The sequence below is a fragment of the Callionymus lyra genome, chromosome 3, assembly GCF_982586985.1.
Source record: "Callionymus lyra chromosome 3, fCalLyr1.hap1.1, whole genome shotgun sequence".
NCBI classification, from domain to species: domain Eukaryota; kingdom Metazoa; phylum Chordata; class Actinopteri; order Syngnathiformes; family Callionymidae; genus Callionymus; species Callionymus lyra.
The window spans coordinates 39,572,379-39,584,769 of NC_141820.1; the positions used below are offsets into that span (position 1 = coordinate 39,572,379).

At 42.2% G+C, this 12,391-nt stretch overlaps 1 protein-coding gene across 3 annotated transcripts; it reads right to left on the reverse strand.

The window, feature by feature from the left end:
• Positions 1 to 11,509, reverse strand: ipo8 (importin 8). Of its 3 annotated transcripts, XM_087787931.1 has the most exons (26): positions 11,363 to 11,509; positions 11,150 to 11,269; positions 10,163 to 10,244; positions 9,673 to 9,829; positions 9,216 to 9,374; positions 8,565 to 8,721; positions 8,390 to 8,479; positions 7,610 to 7,704; positions 7,442 to 7,526; positions 7,238 to 7,372; positions 7,054 to 7,153; positions 5,807 to 5,883; positions 5,619 to 5,735; positions 5,457 to 5,546; positions 3,761 to 3,926; positions 3,532 to 3,692; positions 3,339 to 3,464; positions 3,205 to 3,280; positions 2,888 to 3,013; positions 2,437 to 2,534; positions 2,271 to 2,366; positions 1,709 to 1,929; positions 1,440 to 1,645; positions 1,029 to 1,265; positions 820 to 949; positions 1 to 726 (listed from the first exon to the last, which is right to left on the reverse strand). In XM_087787931.1, coding segments are annotated over exons 2-26 (3,072 nt in total). In that variant the 5' UTR covers positions 11,234 to 11,269; positions 11,363 to 11,509; the 3' UTR covers positions 1 to 725. The 3 variants fall into 3 exon arrangements, with proteins under 3 accessions (XP_087644057.1, XP_087644058.1, XP_087644056.1); XM_087787932.1 differs by having other exon boundaries at positions 3,214 to 3,280; positions 11,150 to 11,509; XM_087787930.1 differs by having other exon boundaries at positions 11,150 to 11,509.
• Between the last annotated feature and the right edge of the window lie 882 nt (positions 11,510 to 12,391).

A 12,391-nucleotide genomic window follows, 5' to 3' on the forward strand; every position in this document is an offset into this window, starting at 1 on the left:
TCAACGTTACATGGATTTTATGTTTTACTTAAATTAGTCTTGAAAACCGTTTACAAAAACAAAACAAAAAACAGACAGTTCAAGGCCAAAAGAAACTACATCTCCCAAGATCCCACACCCAGGGTTACATTTCATGTGCCTGCCGCCCCTGCATGATTCTCATCTGTGTGCAGTCGAGACACTCATGAGATGATAGAAAGTGTTTCAATAGAGACCCATAAAAACACACCGGTGATGTTTTGTTTGTTACACACTCGCGCACACACTCATGACTGCACGCTGGTCAAAGACAAATATATTTACAATGCAGTCCACTAAAGTACAAACCCAGTCAGGCACAAACTCGTCGCTCTTGACTCGTCCAGTAGGGGGCGAGCTTTGGAGCTCCAGGTTTTACACTCACACACACACGCGCACGCACGCGCACGCACGCGCACGCACGCGCACGCACGCGCACGCACGCGCACGCACGCGCACGCACACGCACACGCACACGCACACGCGCGCACGCACACGCACACGCACACACAGGTCCGCGCCACTGTTTCAGCATCTGCTACTCCACAAGATTCAGATGGGACCTCAGGTCAGGCTCTCAGTGAAGGTCCAGGTCTGATCTGGACCGAGGGGATTCAGGAGAGTCTGAAAACCATGTCAGATCAGTTCAGACCAGCTGCACTGTGCTTTTTCTTCTTTATCAAATTTTGAAAACTCCAATTCGCAGCTCTGGAAAGACATGAGCAGATTGTCAACAAAGGTTTCTTTCTTTTAAATGAATGTTCAAAAGTGAGCCTGCCGTCATGTGACCTGCCTCCTCACCAGTGCCCTTTAGTGGCGGTGCTCCTCCTCTGCTGTGAGATGCTGTAGATCTCCTGCAGCTGCTTCTTCTGGTCGTCGCTGAGTGGAGCCGTGAGCCTCTGGTACCAGGTCGCGTCTAGGTTCTGGATCCCTGACGCGCACAAAAAACATACAGGGTCAAAGGTCACTGGAGTTTGTATGTGTATCATCATCTGGCAGGTGGAACTCACGGAGCAAGGCAGATGTGAAGAACTGGTACTCGTCTTCTCCGTTGTCGTAGTCCAGCGGAGTGCTGTATTCCTCCAATGGCGTTCCCTCGAAGGCATCGTCGTCCCAGTAATCGTCTTTATCGTCATCGTCTTCGTCGTCATCGTCACCGCAGCCCATCGTCATCCCCGCCTGGTGCTGGTGCTGCAGCATGGCTCCTGGGTTCTCATTCACCTCGTCTTCATCACTGGGAATCTCCTCTAGAAACATTCCACCAAACATTTTCTGTAATTATGGTTCAATTTTGAAGAGCCATAACTATTCTAGCTGAGATTTTTAACAATGCTCTTCACTATGTTAATTTAACTGGGCAACCAAATAAAACTGTTGAAGTTAAACTCGCCACAGTCTGGCCAGTAAGATTCTGATCTCACCGTTCTGGTCTTCCTCCTGGACTGAAGACCGGGTCAGCAGATCGGGTTTGTTGATGAGTCGGGAGGCATAGAGGTGCTTAAGGCCCAGGAAGAGCAGCAGAATGGAAGGGACAATCTGAACAGCGACTCCCTCCAAAGCCGGAGGTCTGTTGGGAAGCTCCATCAGCACGCTGAGGCCGATGATGCACATCTTGCGGTCGTGGAGGCTGGAGGGTTACAACAGCATGTAAGAAAAAACAACGATGAGTAGACCCGAACCCACTCCTCACCCCATGAAGAATTCTGTGTCGTTCATCCACTGGTTGACAAAGTGAGCGGTGATAGGTTGGGGGTTGTTGGGAAAGTGTGTGTTGTCCAGAGTGTGTATGAGCAGCGCCGGGTTGTAATAGAGTGCGGCGATGGCCACCTGCAGACACATGGTGCGGAGTTCGCTCGACTTGACACCTCGCATCAGTCTCTCCATCACCACCTCCACAAAGAGAGGGATGACCTGCAGGTGGAGCGATACACATCCAGGTCAAAGATGTGGCACGGTGTTGCAATTGCAAAAAAAACAGCAACAACAAAACTGAAAATACGAAAACAAGATGGCCAGCAGAGGAAAAGAGGTGCGCATGGGAGAAATATCTTCTCATTCTATCTTTTGACAAGAAGGTGAAAAAATGAAAGTACAAAAACTGAAAGTACAAAAAAATTGTAACATCAAGCAACTAAAACAATAATGTAATTATTAAATCCGTCAAACCTATATTTTGTGATTTATCCACTCTTATCAACACTCATTTGAAAAATCCAAACAAGAAAGGCTTTAGATTGATTTGTGTGTCTCACCTGGTCGATGCCTCGGCCTCGACACTGCAGGATGATCACCTCCAACAGTTTGGCAGCATGACATTCTGCATCCTCCCCAGCATCGATGGTCAGAACCTTGAACAAAAAACACAAATGGTCTGCTTTTTGTTTTCATTTTGACTGGGAGCAGTTAGTGACATCTGACCTTTTTGCACATACTGTAGATGACCTCTAGGTGTTTAGGGTTGGACAGAAGCATGTCTGTGTCAACGGTGACATAGTTGTGCAACAGAGGCATCATGTCTGAAATACAAGAACTTAAATGAACTGGTAACGCAATTAGAGATCGCAGACCTCTGCCAAATTGCTCATTTTCAGCCATATTGTGATTTCTTTGAACTATATAATTAAAAGTAAACTTTAAGCAAGTGAATTATTACAACAAGCTTAGGTGTAGGTCTGATGAATTGTATAACAATATTATTACCTTCATTATTATGATATCCATCTGTTCCTTCTCACACTATCAAAGTTTCTGGAAAATATACTGTATATGCTAACACACACCTACATTGTGACAAGGATATAACCCCTGTGTAAATTGGAGCCATCCAGCAACTGTGTCCAGAGTAAACCTGCGACCCGGCGACACAAACCTGTGAAGTAGTCAAAACAGTCGTGCTGAAAGACTTCGTGCAGAACACCCAGGAGTTGCCACATCTGGGGGGAGATGGTCTGGTACGTGAGACTGAACGCCAGAGATAGGATCTCTTCATAGAACTCTGCCAATGAAAGGGGGTATTCATGTTGACATGATGTTCATGTGGACATTTTGGGGGAAATGTTCCAAAGGTTGTTTTTATTATCTCCTGGCTCTTGGTGCACCCTGTGCGTCTAAAGAGATGTCATGTGTGGAGTACCCCCCGCCTACCGAGTCAGTACACAGGTAAGAGAACAGTATTGATCCACACACCTGCCATACCTATGATGGGCTTCTGCAGGACAAGGCCGATCACTTGCAGACAGATGCCCTCCAGCTGCTGTGTGATCTGAGGGATGAGACAATTAATGACTTCCTAATCGTTGCTTGGTAAGCATGTGTCCCACCTCCTTGTGATCCTCCATGACAGTTAGGATGGTGTCAATGGTGCTCAGAATGCCCAGAGCCATCACAGTCTTATCCTCGTTCTCCTCATACTCCTCGCTCTGAAGAACTCTGGTGAAGATCTCCGCCTGCCAAACCCATTGTCTCATGACACCTCGAGAGGACAGGGAAAGACAAATGCATCTTTGTCCCTACCAGGTTCTGCGTCATGTCGACAGCAATGGCCGCCACCTCCTGGTTGTACTCGCAGATCATCTTCTGGATGACATTCGTCAGGTCGTCATTTTCCGTCTCTTTGACCACGTGGAGCAGCTCCTGCATCACCGGCCGGATGTAGGGCCTGATGTACTGTTTGGCTGTGCACAGACACACGAGTATTTCAGGATCCCTGATGAATTAACCAACTGTTCATGCCTACACCGACCTTGCTCCTGGTTGCTGACCAGCGTCTGGAGAGCGATGGCGGCCTCCACCTTGACCGGCATCTCCTTGTCATCCACCAGATCTTGCTTGACCAACTCGACTGCGTTCCTCAACATCAGCTCGTCACGGAAACGCAGAGGACTGAAGGAGTGTAACACCCAGCAGGACTGCACAAATCAAAACAAATGTAATCACAACAGGGGGCTTTAAAAGGCGTCTTCACCGTCACCATTTCCCCACTATAACCCACATTGTGGCCCCACCAGCAATGTGACTCAGAGACCAATGACTCACATTGACGGAGTGGATCACCCAACAGGACTGCAGGGGGACAAACGTCATTTCTTACTAATGAAAGCTACATGCTAAAAACATTAGCATATACGGCATAATAATAATTATAATTATAATATTTATAATAAAATTATATTTTATTTATATTGCACTTTTCATCATACATGACCTCAAAGTGCTACAGAAGAGTTAAAAACATTTAAAAAGAGGTAAAAAGTAATTTTCAAAATCTTCAATTGTAAGAGTTTTTAAATAAAAAGGTTTCCAGTCCAGGCTCTTGTTACTGTTCCAGTATCTCTCCGTCTCCCATGGTGGAGAGCCTAGTTCTAGGGACTTGGAGGAGCAGGGTGTTGGTGGATCTGAGGGTGCAGGTGGTGGACCTTAGAGGGAGGAGATATATAAACAATTTCCCGAAGGAGACCTCCAGAGGGATCAATAAAGTTTATCTATATCGAAGGTAGGTAGGTGCTTGTCCGTGGATGCATTTATAATTGAGAAGCAGGATTTTTAAGTTTATCCTCTTCAGGACCCTGGCTGCACGGTTCTGTATCTTCTGGAGCTTCTGGATGGTCTTGTCATGAATCCCGACTTAAATGTCACCATATCCTATTTTTGAGAATCGATCAATGATAGTGTCGTAGATGCTTCTGCCTGTGACATACCTCTCACTACCGTAACACCTTCACAAAAGCAAAAGTGTTTAAAAGTTGCGGCTGGATTGCGGCTCACTTGACCTCATTGAACGTCACATCTCCAGGCGGACAGAAACATTTCCTTTTAAAACTAAAGGTAATAATGTGGACTTTTACAACAAAGTAACAGAGGTTTGTGTGGCGAAGGATAGGTGCATGGATTTATTTACAGGTAAAGGTAAGACCAGAACAATTTTAATCTCAATTGTATAAAAAAAAGCAATAAGACTAAGAAAAATACAATAAAATACTCAAGGAGTCAGAACCTCACTGCACGTCACTTAATGTGATAATAGTATCGCAAAGGTTGCGATTTTATTACATTTTATGTCATTTAAATTTTGAGCAGTCATGTAGTCACGTGACTTTTTAGCTGCGCTGAGCGCAGCCAAGCCGAACAAGCGAGAGAGACGTAAACACTCCGCTTTAACCCGTTGATCAATGACTTCTACAGAAGCCAAAGAGCAGCAGTATATGACAACTGTGTGAGATTTGAAACTGTGTTCTTGCTCCATTATTATAATAGCTGTAATCGCATTTGCATGTTGACATTGTGACTGAGGAAAAATAATGGTGCAGAAGAATAATATATGCTGTTTTGACTTTTATTTTCTTATTATGTTCAGGGTGCTCTCTGCTGCTAAGTGTCAATGAAGTGTTTTCTGAAGAGTTTCACTTAAAACAAATAATATGAATATTCTTTTTACTCACTCGAGCTCGTAGATAATTAAGAGGAGAGTTGAGCAGAGGAAAGACATAGTTCTGTAGCATCAGCTCCATCTGCTCCCGGTACACCTGCTTCTGTGGTGTCAAACATATAAAAACATGAGCACCTTGACTGTGTCAGTTCAACTATTGTGGGCTCGTGTTCACCTTAAGCAGCAGAACTGCCAGAGAGCCCACACAGTGAAGCGCTCCGTCCTTCCTGCGGGGGTCAGCGGTGGGCTGCATGAGGATCTGATGGCAGAACTCCATCATCTGTGGTAGAACCTGAGCAGAATGACAACAAAGGTGTATACATGTGTATATATATGGCTCAATATGTGTTCATGTTTCCTTACCTCTTTCCTAATGCGCGCAGCCTTACACAAAAGACTCTGAGCTGCTGCACCAGGAAGTCCATGGTCGTCATAAAGGTCTGCAATACAAGAGGGACAATACAAACTAGAGTCATGGAAGTAATTGGATGATGTTAAGTGTGTCTTTTTGGATGAAGATGCAGACAAGTGAGCACCGGTCGCTGTATCGGAAGGAACAAACATTTTTACTGGTAACTCCAACGAGAAACAAATTACTCTGAAAATAATCCCAACCCTCAGTTGACATGAGGGTGAATAAAAGATGAGTGAAAATGTATTTATTAGGCAAACTAAGCATGTATATTCATCATAACAATGTTTTGTACTGTATTTTTTACTGCACTTTGTCCTGTTGTAATGACTCATGTTTGTTAGTAACCCTGTTCTTATGTGAAGAACTTTGTTAAGCTGAAGTTGATATTATCATTATTTCAACCACTTCTTGTTCATTATTTTCAGGAAGTTATTTTCAAAACAAGTCATTTCGACATTCAGGTGCAACAGTGAGAAAAATATTTTCATTTTGGCAATATCTTGCTTCAGAAAACAAATAAGACCTATGGATGTAGGATTTCTAATGGTTAAAATAAATCTACATCTGTTTTTGTCCAGTTAAACTACAGTCTGTTACATGCTTTGCTGTGATGTTTACATATTTAATTAAATAAAGTTGCATTTACTTCCTGATTAAAGCCAGACTAGTTATCATAGTAATTGTGTCATCATTATTATTAGTAGTAGTATTAGTATTATTATTATTGTTGTTGTTGTTCAAATCAAAACAAAACGATTTGTTATCAAACTTAAACTAAATTATAATAATGTACAGGTCTGTAACGGACTGGCCTGCAGAAAAACGAAATTTGAAATTATAGTTCACTAGATCTTGAATTTCTTAGTTAACGTTCTGTGTGGCGTGACTGTTCCTTTAAGCATGAAACAGGGAAATGTGTAGAGAGCCTCAGCAAAGAGAAGACTTAAGCTCTGATAATCATGAAGTAGTTATTTTGCTCTTATTTGAAAGAGTGACCCTCTGCAATGACAGGTTAAATAAAAGAGAGAGCCAAATGAAAGAGAGGGTTGCTTGTTTTTTAATGCATCATTGGACATTTGAATAAAATAACCACATTTATACCAACACTTTCTTCCAAATACCTCAGTAAACTACACCAGAGTGCTAAAAGAATGGGTTGCCAACCCGTGATACAGACGTTTAAGTGGTCACTTACTGAACTTCATGCGGATGTACTCATAAGGGTCCTCCTGCCACAGCTTCTCATCCTCATCCTTGTAGCACATGAGTGGAAAGACAACCTCCTGGCAGATGGTCTGCAGTTAAAAAGCACAGCTTTAAAAAAGACCACCGAGACAGAAGCACTGCTCTTCAGAGCTGCAGCCACTTTTCTTACAAACCTGCATGTGGGGCTTCATATGCTTCCAGGTGAGGGAGTGTGACAGACTCTGGTTCATATAATTGAGGCACTGCTGCAGGACTCGGGGGGCCACATACTGCTTCTGCCGATGCTGGTCAACCACCTTCAGAAGCACCTTTACCCAAACAGAACCTGAATCACGACAATCCAACAATGATAAAGCACAGCATGGAGCCCGGAGTACCTGCAGGATTCCCACTGAATACGTCTTCATGTAGAAGTCTGCAAACTCTGAGTACTCTTTCGTCACGTTGCCTGGACTTCCATACCTGAGCATGCAGAGCGAAGGAATGATATACACTTGTACGATGTCTAAAAGTGTACTCCATGTCAATGCAGGGGTTAAACGCACCGTTCAAACAGTCTGGTAATGATCCGCATGGCCCACTTCTTACACTTCCACCAGGCCAACTCTGGACGGTCGTCCTCGTCCACCTCCAGTGTCTCCTGACCAAGAGGCTCAGTTATTTATGAAACAAGTCATTTCACCACAGCTGCATGTTCAATTCACAAGTGCAACCCCTTTTTTAAGACTCCCCAATGGCACCAGCACTGATAAATGCAAGCTAAGGTGAATTGTGGTCAAATATGCAACAGCGATGTCATACAACATCTGTTATCACAAACATCATATATATTTATTACAAAACAGGATAAAGGCTCTCGTTGTTTCAGTTTTTGGTTATGCCTCGGGTATGTTGAAAAAGTCTCCTAATACTGGTTCAGACTCTAATACTGGTTCAGAGTGTCACATGACCATCAAACTGTGCAGCAGTTTGATGGTCATGGATGGTCACTCTCCATTTGTAATCTCACTGTTCCAACATCATGGGGAGTCAGAAAGAGCTTTAAATCTTATTGGGTACGTTATCCGCTAAAATTGTCATGATTTGGAATTGTAACTACAAAACCCACAGGATGACAGTGTTGCATTAATACTGATTAAAATAAATGATCAATAAATTATAATATTTAAAGGAGCTCAGTGGAATTCAAATTGGAATACATCAAAACAAACCAATATTTAAACGATACTTAATATACAATTACAATAATATAACAAAACTAAGTCGTTTTTGTGTACATGGACTAAATCTGGAACAGATTAGAAAGAAGAAAGCTTGAATCTCACAGCAGGAACATTTCGGTCCATTATGGCTCGCAGGATTTCCATCCACTGAGTCATCACGGTGTTGTTGATGAGTTGGAGAGGGAGCGAGTACTGGAGCAAAAAGAACACATGTTTGTGAAAAAGTTAACACTTGTTCTTGTGCTGAAAAGGGAGACGAGTATTGGTATATACACACCTGCACAAGGGCATAAAATATTTTAAGAATCTGTTTCTGGATGAGAACAGAGAAGATGGTAGCGTCTGGCAGAAGCTGACCGATGAGCTGCTGGATTCGGGGAAGGAAGATCTGCATGGCTGCCAACAGAGGCTCCCTCTCGTCTGCTTTCCTGTACCTGAAGACAGCGCACAGAAACGAGCAGAACATGAAGAATGCTTGTCGATGTAGACTTTGAACATAAAGTTATTTATGGAAAAATATCTGTTAAAGGAAACAGTGGAGTTTCTCCAATTATAAAAAAAAAGAGAAGAAATAGAAATGAGCTACAACCACCTCTACAGTAACTGCATCAAAAATGACCATCAAGACTTAATTCTGTTTTGAGAAAAATATTGAAAAAGTGAGCAAAAGATAACACAAGAAATGTATAATCTTACATAAACAATTATTTTATTCATAAAACAATTTTACCGTGAACGTATGCAAGCAAATGTCTTAACCATTTGTGGACTTCCAGTGTTACATTAATGCTACAAAAAAATTGTTTGCTGATATTTTTTTTAACACCAGTGAAAAACAGGGGCGCAGACTGTAAAAGGTCATATGCAGGCTGTGAGGAAAAGTATTGGAAACTAAACAGTTTTCATCAGTGGTTCAAAAGCGACTTACTCGTACGTCTTGACCAGCTGGTAAAGAGCCAACAGGCTTCCATACCAGCTGCCGCTGTTCTGTGACTGCAAGTACATGCCGAGTTTATCCACGATAGCCGTCCAGCGTCCGGGGAAGTCGTGTTTGATGATGGCGCGCAGACACATGGTCAGCTGAGAGCTGCAGGTTTAAAGACGAGAAGGCGTCACAGATGAAGGTGTGTTTGAGTTTGTGTGAGCACCAGATATTAGTTATTGCTGTGTCTGTACAAACAGAAATGATTGCTTAAAAAACATTTTAGACATATAGACACTTGCGACTTTGAATATGAGAGTAAAACGTTTGTCTGTTTGTGTGCCAACATGTGTGTGTGCCAAAATGTGTGTTTATACATGCGAGTGCATACAACTGTCTATGTAAGAATATATAGCCGTGTTCATATCTGTGTGTGCATGCACGTTTGTTTATGTGCGTTTACCGTATGGACTCCGGACATCGGATGATTCCTTCAACTATGTGATCTCTGATCTGTTGACGGTCGTTCTCATGGATGTTGAAGGGAAAGACACCTTTTCCTAAAGTGGGCTCTCGGTCCTGCCAGTACTGACTCACCATGTTCTTCAGGTAAATGGCCGCTAAAACCATAGAAAAATAAAAGTTTACCAGAGTTTAACAAGCATCTTTTATCCTTCATATATCACAGAGCTTCACCAAAGAGCTTAAGAGCATGCACACACACACACACACATGCAGAGTAAGAAAATACACACACAAAGGGAGAGATTCAAATATATTGTGAGAATAGTCACGTGCCATTCATAATCTTTATTGTTAAGTATTGTGATTCTACACGTTTGATAGAGTAGATTGAGTACAGATGCAACTTCTTAGATGGGAACATAGTGTTCATAGAGATTGTGGGCGGACTCTTCAAAACAACATTATAAGCAGCAGTTGGATCAACACACCTGCCTGACGGACAGGAAACTCCACCTGCTCGGACACGATGATCTGCAGTAGCGTCGGAGCAAAGTTGATGATCTTGTACGACTGAAAAAGCAAATGTATGGATCAGAGTTTGACTTCTGCTTCATCACTGGAAACCACTGGCTCTGATACTATCATGAACAAACCTGAGGGGATAGACTTGACTAGAGCAAGAATATATTATATTGTGGACGTGAGCAAAAGATCATCACTGATGACATAAACAAAATCTGGGAGTCATAGTCAACTGTTTTTTGTTTGTTATGAATGTGTCAATCTATACGTCTTGTTTTGTTTACAAATACTTCCACATATTCACTTCCGCACTGACTGAAGCATCACAAGACATTCCCAGGCAGGCGAGTAGATGTTACCTGAAGATCCAGATGTTCCAAAGCCCAGGTGAGGATAAGTGCCCAAGAACACAACTTGCTGTCATGAGTCACTTACACATTTTAAAAGGGCCCTACTTGAAACAGATGTTCCATATAGCAAGGAATAGGAATGAAGGAGCATCAGAATCAACTCCATTAACAATAAACATCTAAACAAAAAATAAATACATTTGATATTATATGTATAAACAGAACACACGAAAAAAAAGAGTTTGTTCCTTCTTGTTTAGGATGTTAGTGTTGTTTTTTGTTGCTACTCATATGGGTCTTTGTTTTGAGTCTCTTTTAAAGCTCAGTGAGTGGGTTATTGTTTATTTGGTTTGGATGTTAATGGAGTCTCCATAGCTGCCGGTTGATAGTTTGTTGTGGTAGCAAAGTTAGGCTAGAGGACGGTTGTCAGATCAGACCCCCATTGTTCTGGCCCAGTGTGAGAGCCCCCGAGTCTGTACCAACAGATCCAGCAGGCCACAGCCGGGCACTGCACACGAAAACAGGCCCATTTCCCAACAACAACAAGGCTACTGGGCCACATCGGTCCACGATGTTCGGAACAAAAGTACTTGTCAAACCCACCTGGTTGAGCTCATTCTCGGCCGCTAACCGCAGATTCGGGTCGATGGTGCCCTTCAGAGCCTGGATAATCCGGTTTGGATCCATAGAGTCGCAGGAATTACACGGTTCGAGGCGGTTTTACTACCATTGACATGTAGCGTTAGCTGACGCTTCTGCCCAACATTAAGCCGAACATCCCCGAGCCGAGTTCACTGTGGCCCGAAGAACACCCACCTGACATCCGGGATGTTGCCGTCAAATTAAAAGTCTTCAATTTATGAAGAAATGCTTGAAGGTTTATTTATACTGCAAAAAAGATATATAGTTAAAGGAATGTAACGTATTTAGAGCACGCGATGGACAAATGGATGTGGCAGAGAAACTAGACAGCACGGTTGTTCTTCTTCGTCTTCACTATTGTTCCGCTACAACATCGCCCCTGGAAACTGAAAGCTGCTACTGCACCACAGAAAGTGATGGGTGTTTATATTTTTCAATTATCTGAGGCATCTTTTTTTTATTATTCACTATGTACGTAAGTAATGTGTAAAATTAAAAGAGCAACGGTGATACCAATATAATAAAACACATTTAGTTAAGATATGTCATGTCTAACAGAACTTGGACCGTCGATCAATGAAAAACGACAGCTCGACTGCAAGAGCTTTCATGCTTTTATTCAGTTCCGCTCCCTTTCCTAGTAACACTGCATCAAAACAAAAACGCATGACACCTGGTGTCTCATTAGTGTTACTACACTCACAAATATCAAATCGTTTGAGACACGAGATAAAAATTTTGAGAAGTGACATTTATAGAAATATATAACAATGTCAGATTCAATAAATTTCTTATGTCCAAAACATTAAATACTTCATATATTTAAAAGAGAAATCCAAGTATATAAAGTGTTTAATTCCAAAACGATCATTGCACTAAAGTTTTTCAAAGATAATGACATGTGGTTAGTCAAAAAACATGGGCAAAAACATGAACCATATAAATTGTAGATGAAAAAGTTTTTTTCAATCTTATCCTTTACATCAGTAACAGTTCATGATTTGCAGGGTCTGTGCGCGTGCAAGACCCTTCATTCTCTACTACAATCGGATTTCATCTGGTGTCAATTTTCAATAAATGATGCACATCATTTTTGGTTTAACTCATACATGCATGGTAGACATTAACAAAAATGTACAACTAGTTATCCCAATAACATCTGGCCCACATAATTCTGCCCATTTATAAATAACCCCATTCATT

Excerpts from the sequence above, each read along its gene's own strand:
- ipo8 (XM_087787931.1), bottom strand. The coding sequence starts at position 11,233 with ATGGATCCAAACCGGATTATCCAGGCTCTGAAGGGCACCATCGACCCG. Across the intron at positions 7,373-7,441 it reads ATTCAGTGGGAATCCTGCAG|GTGCTTCTGAAGGTGGTTGA; the intron begins GTACTCCGGGCT and ends GTTTGGGTAAAG. Across the intron at positions 3,465-3,531 it reads TCGACATGACGCAGAACCTG|GCGGAGATCTTCACCAGAGT; the intron begins GTAGGGACAAAG and ends TGGGTTTGGCAG.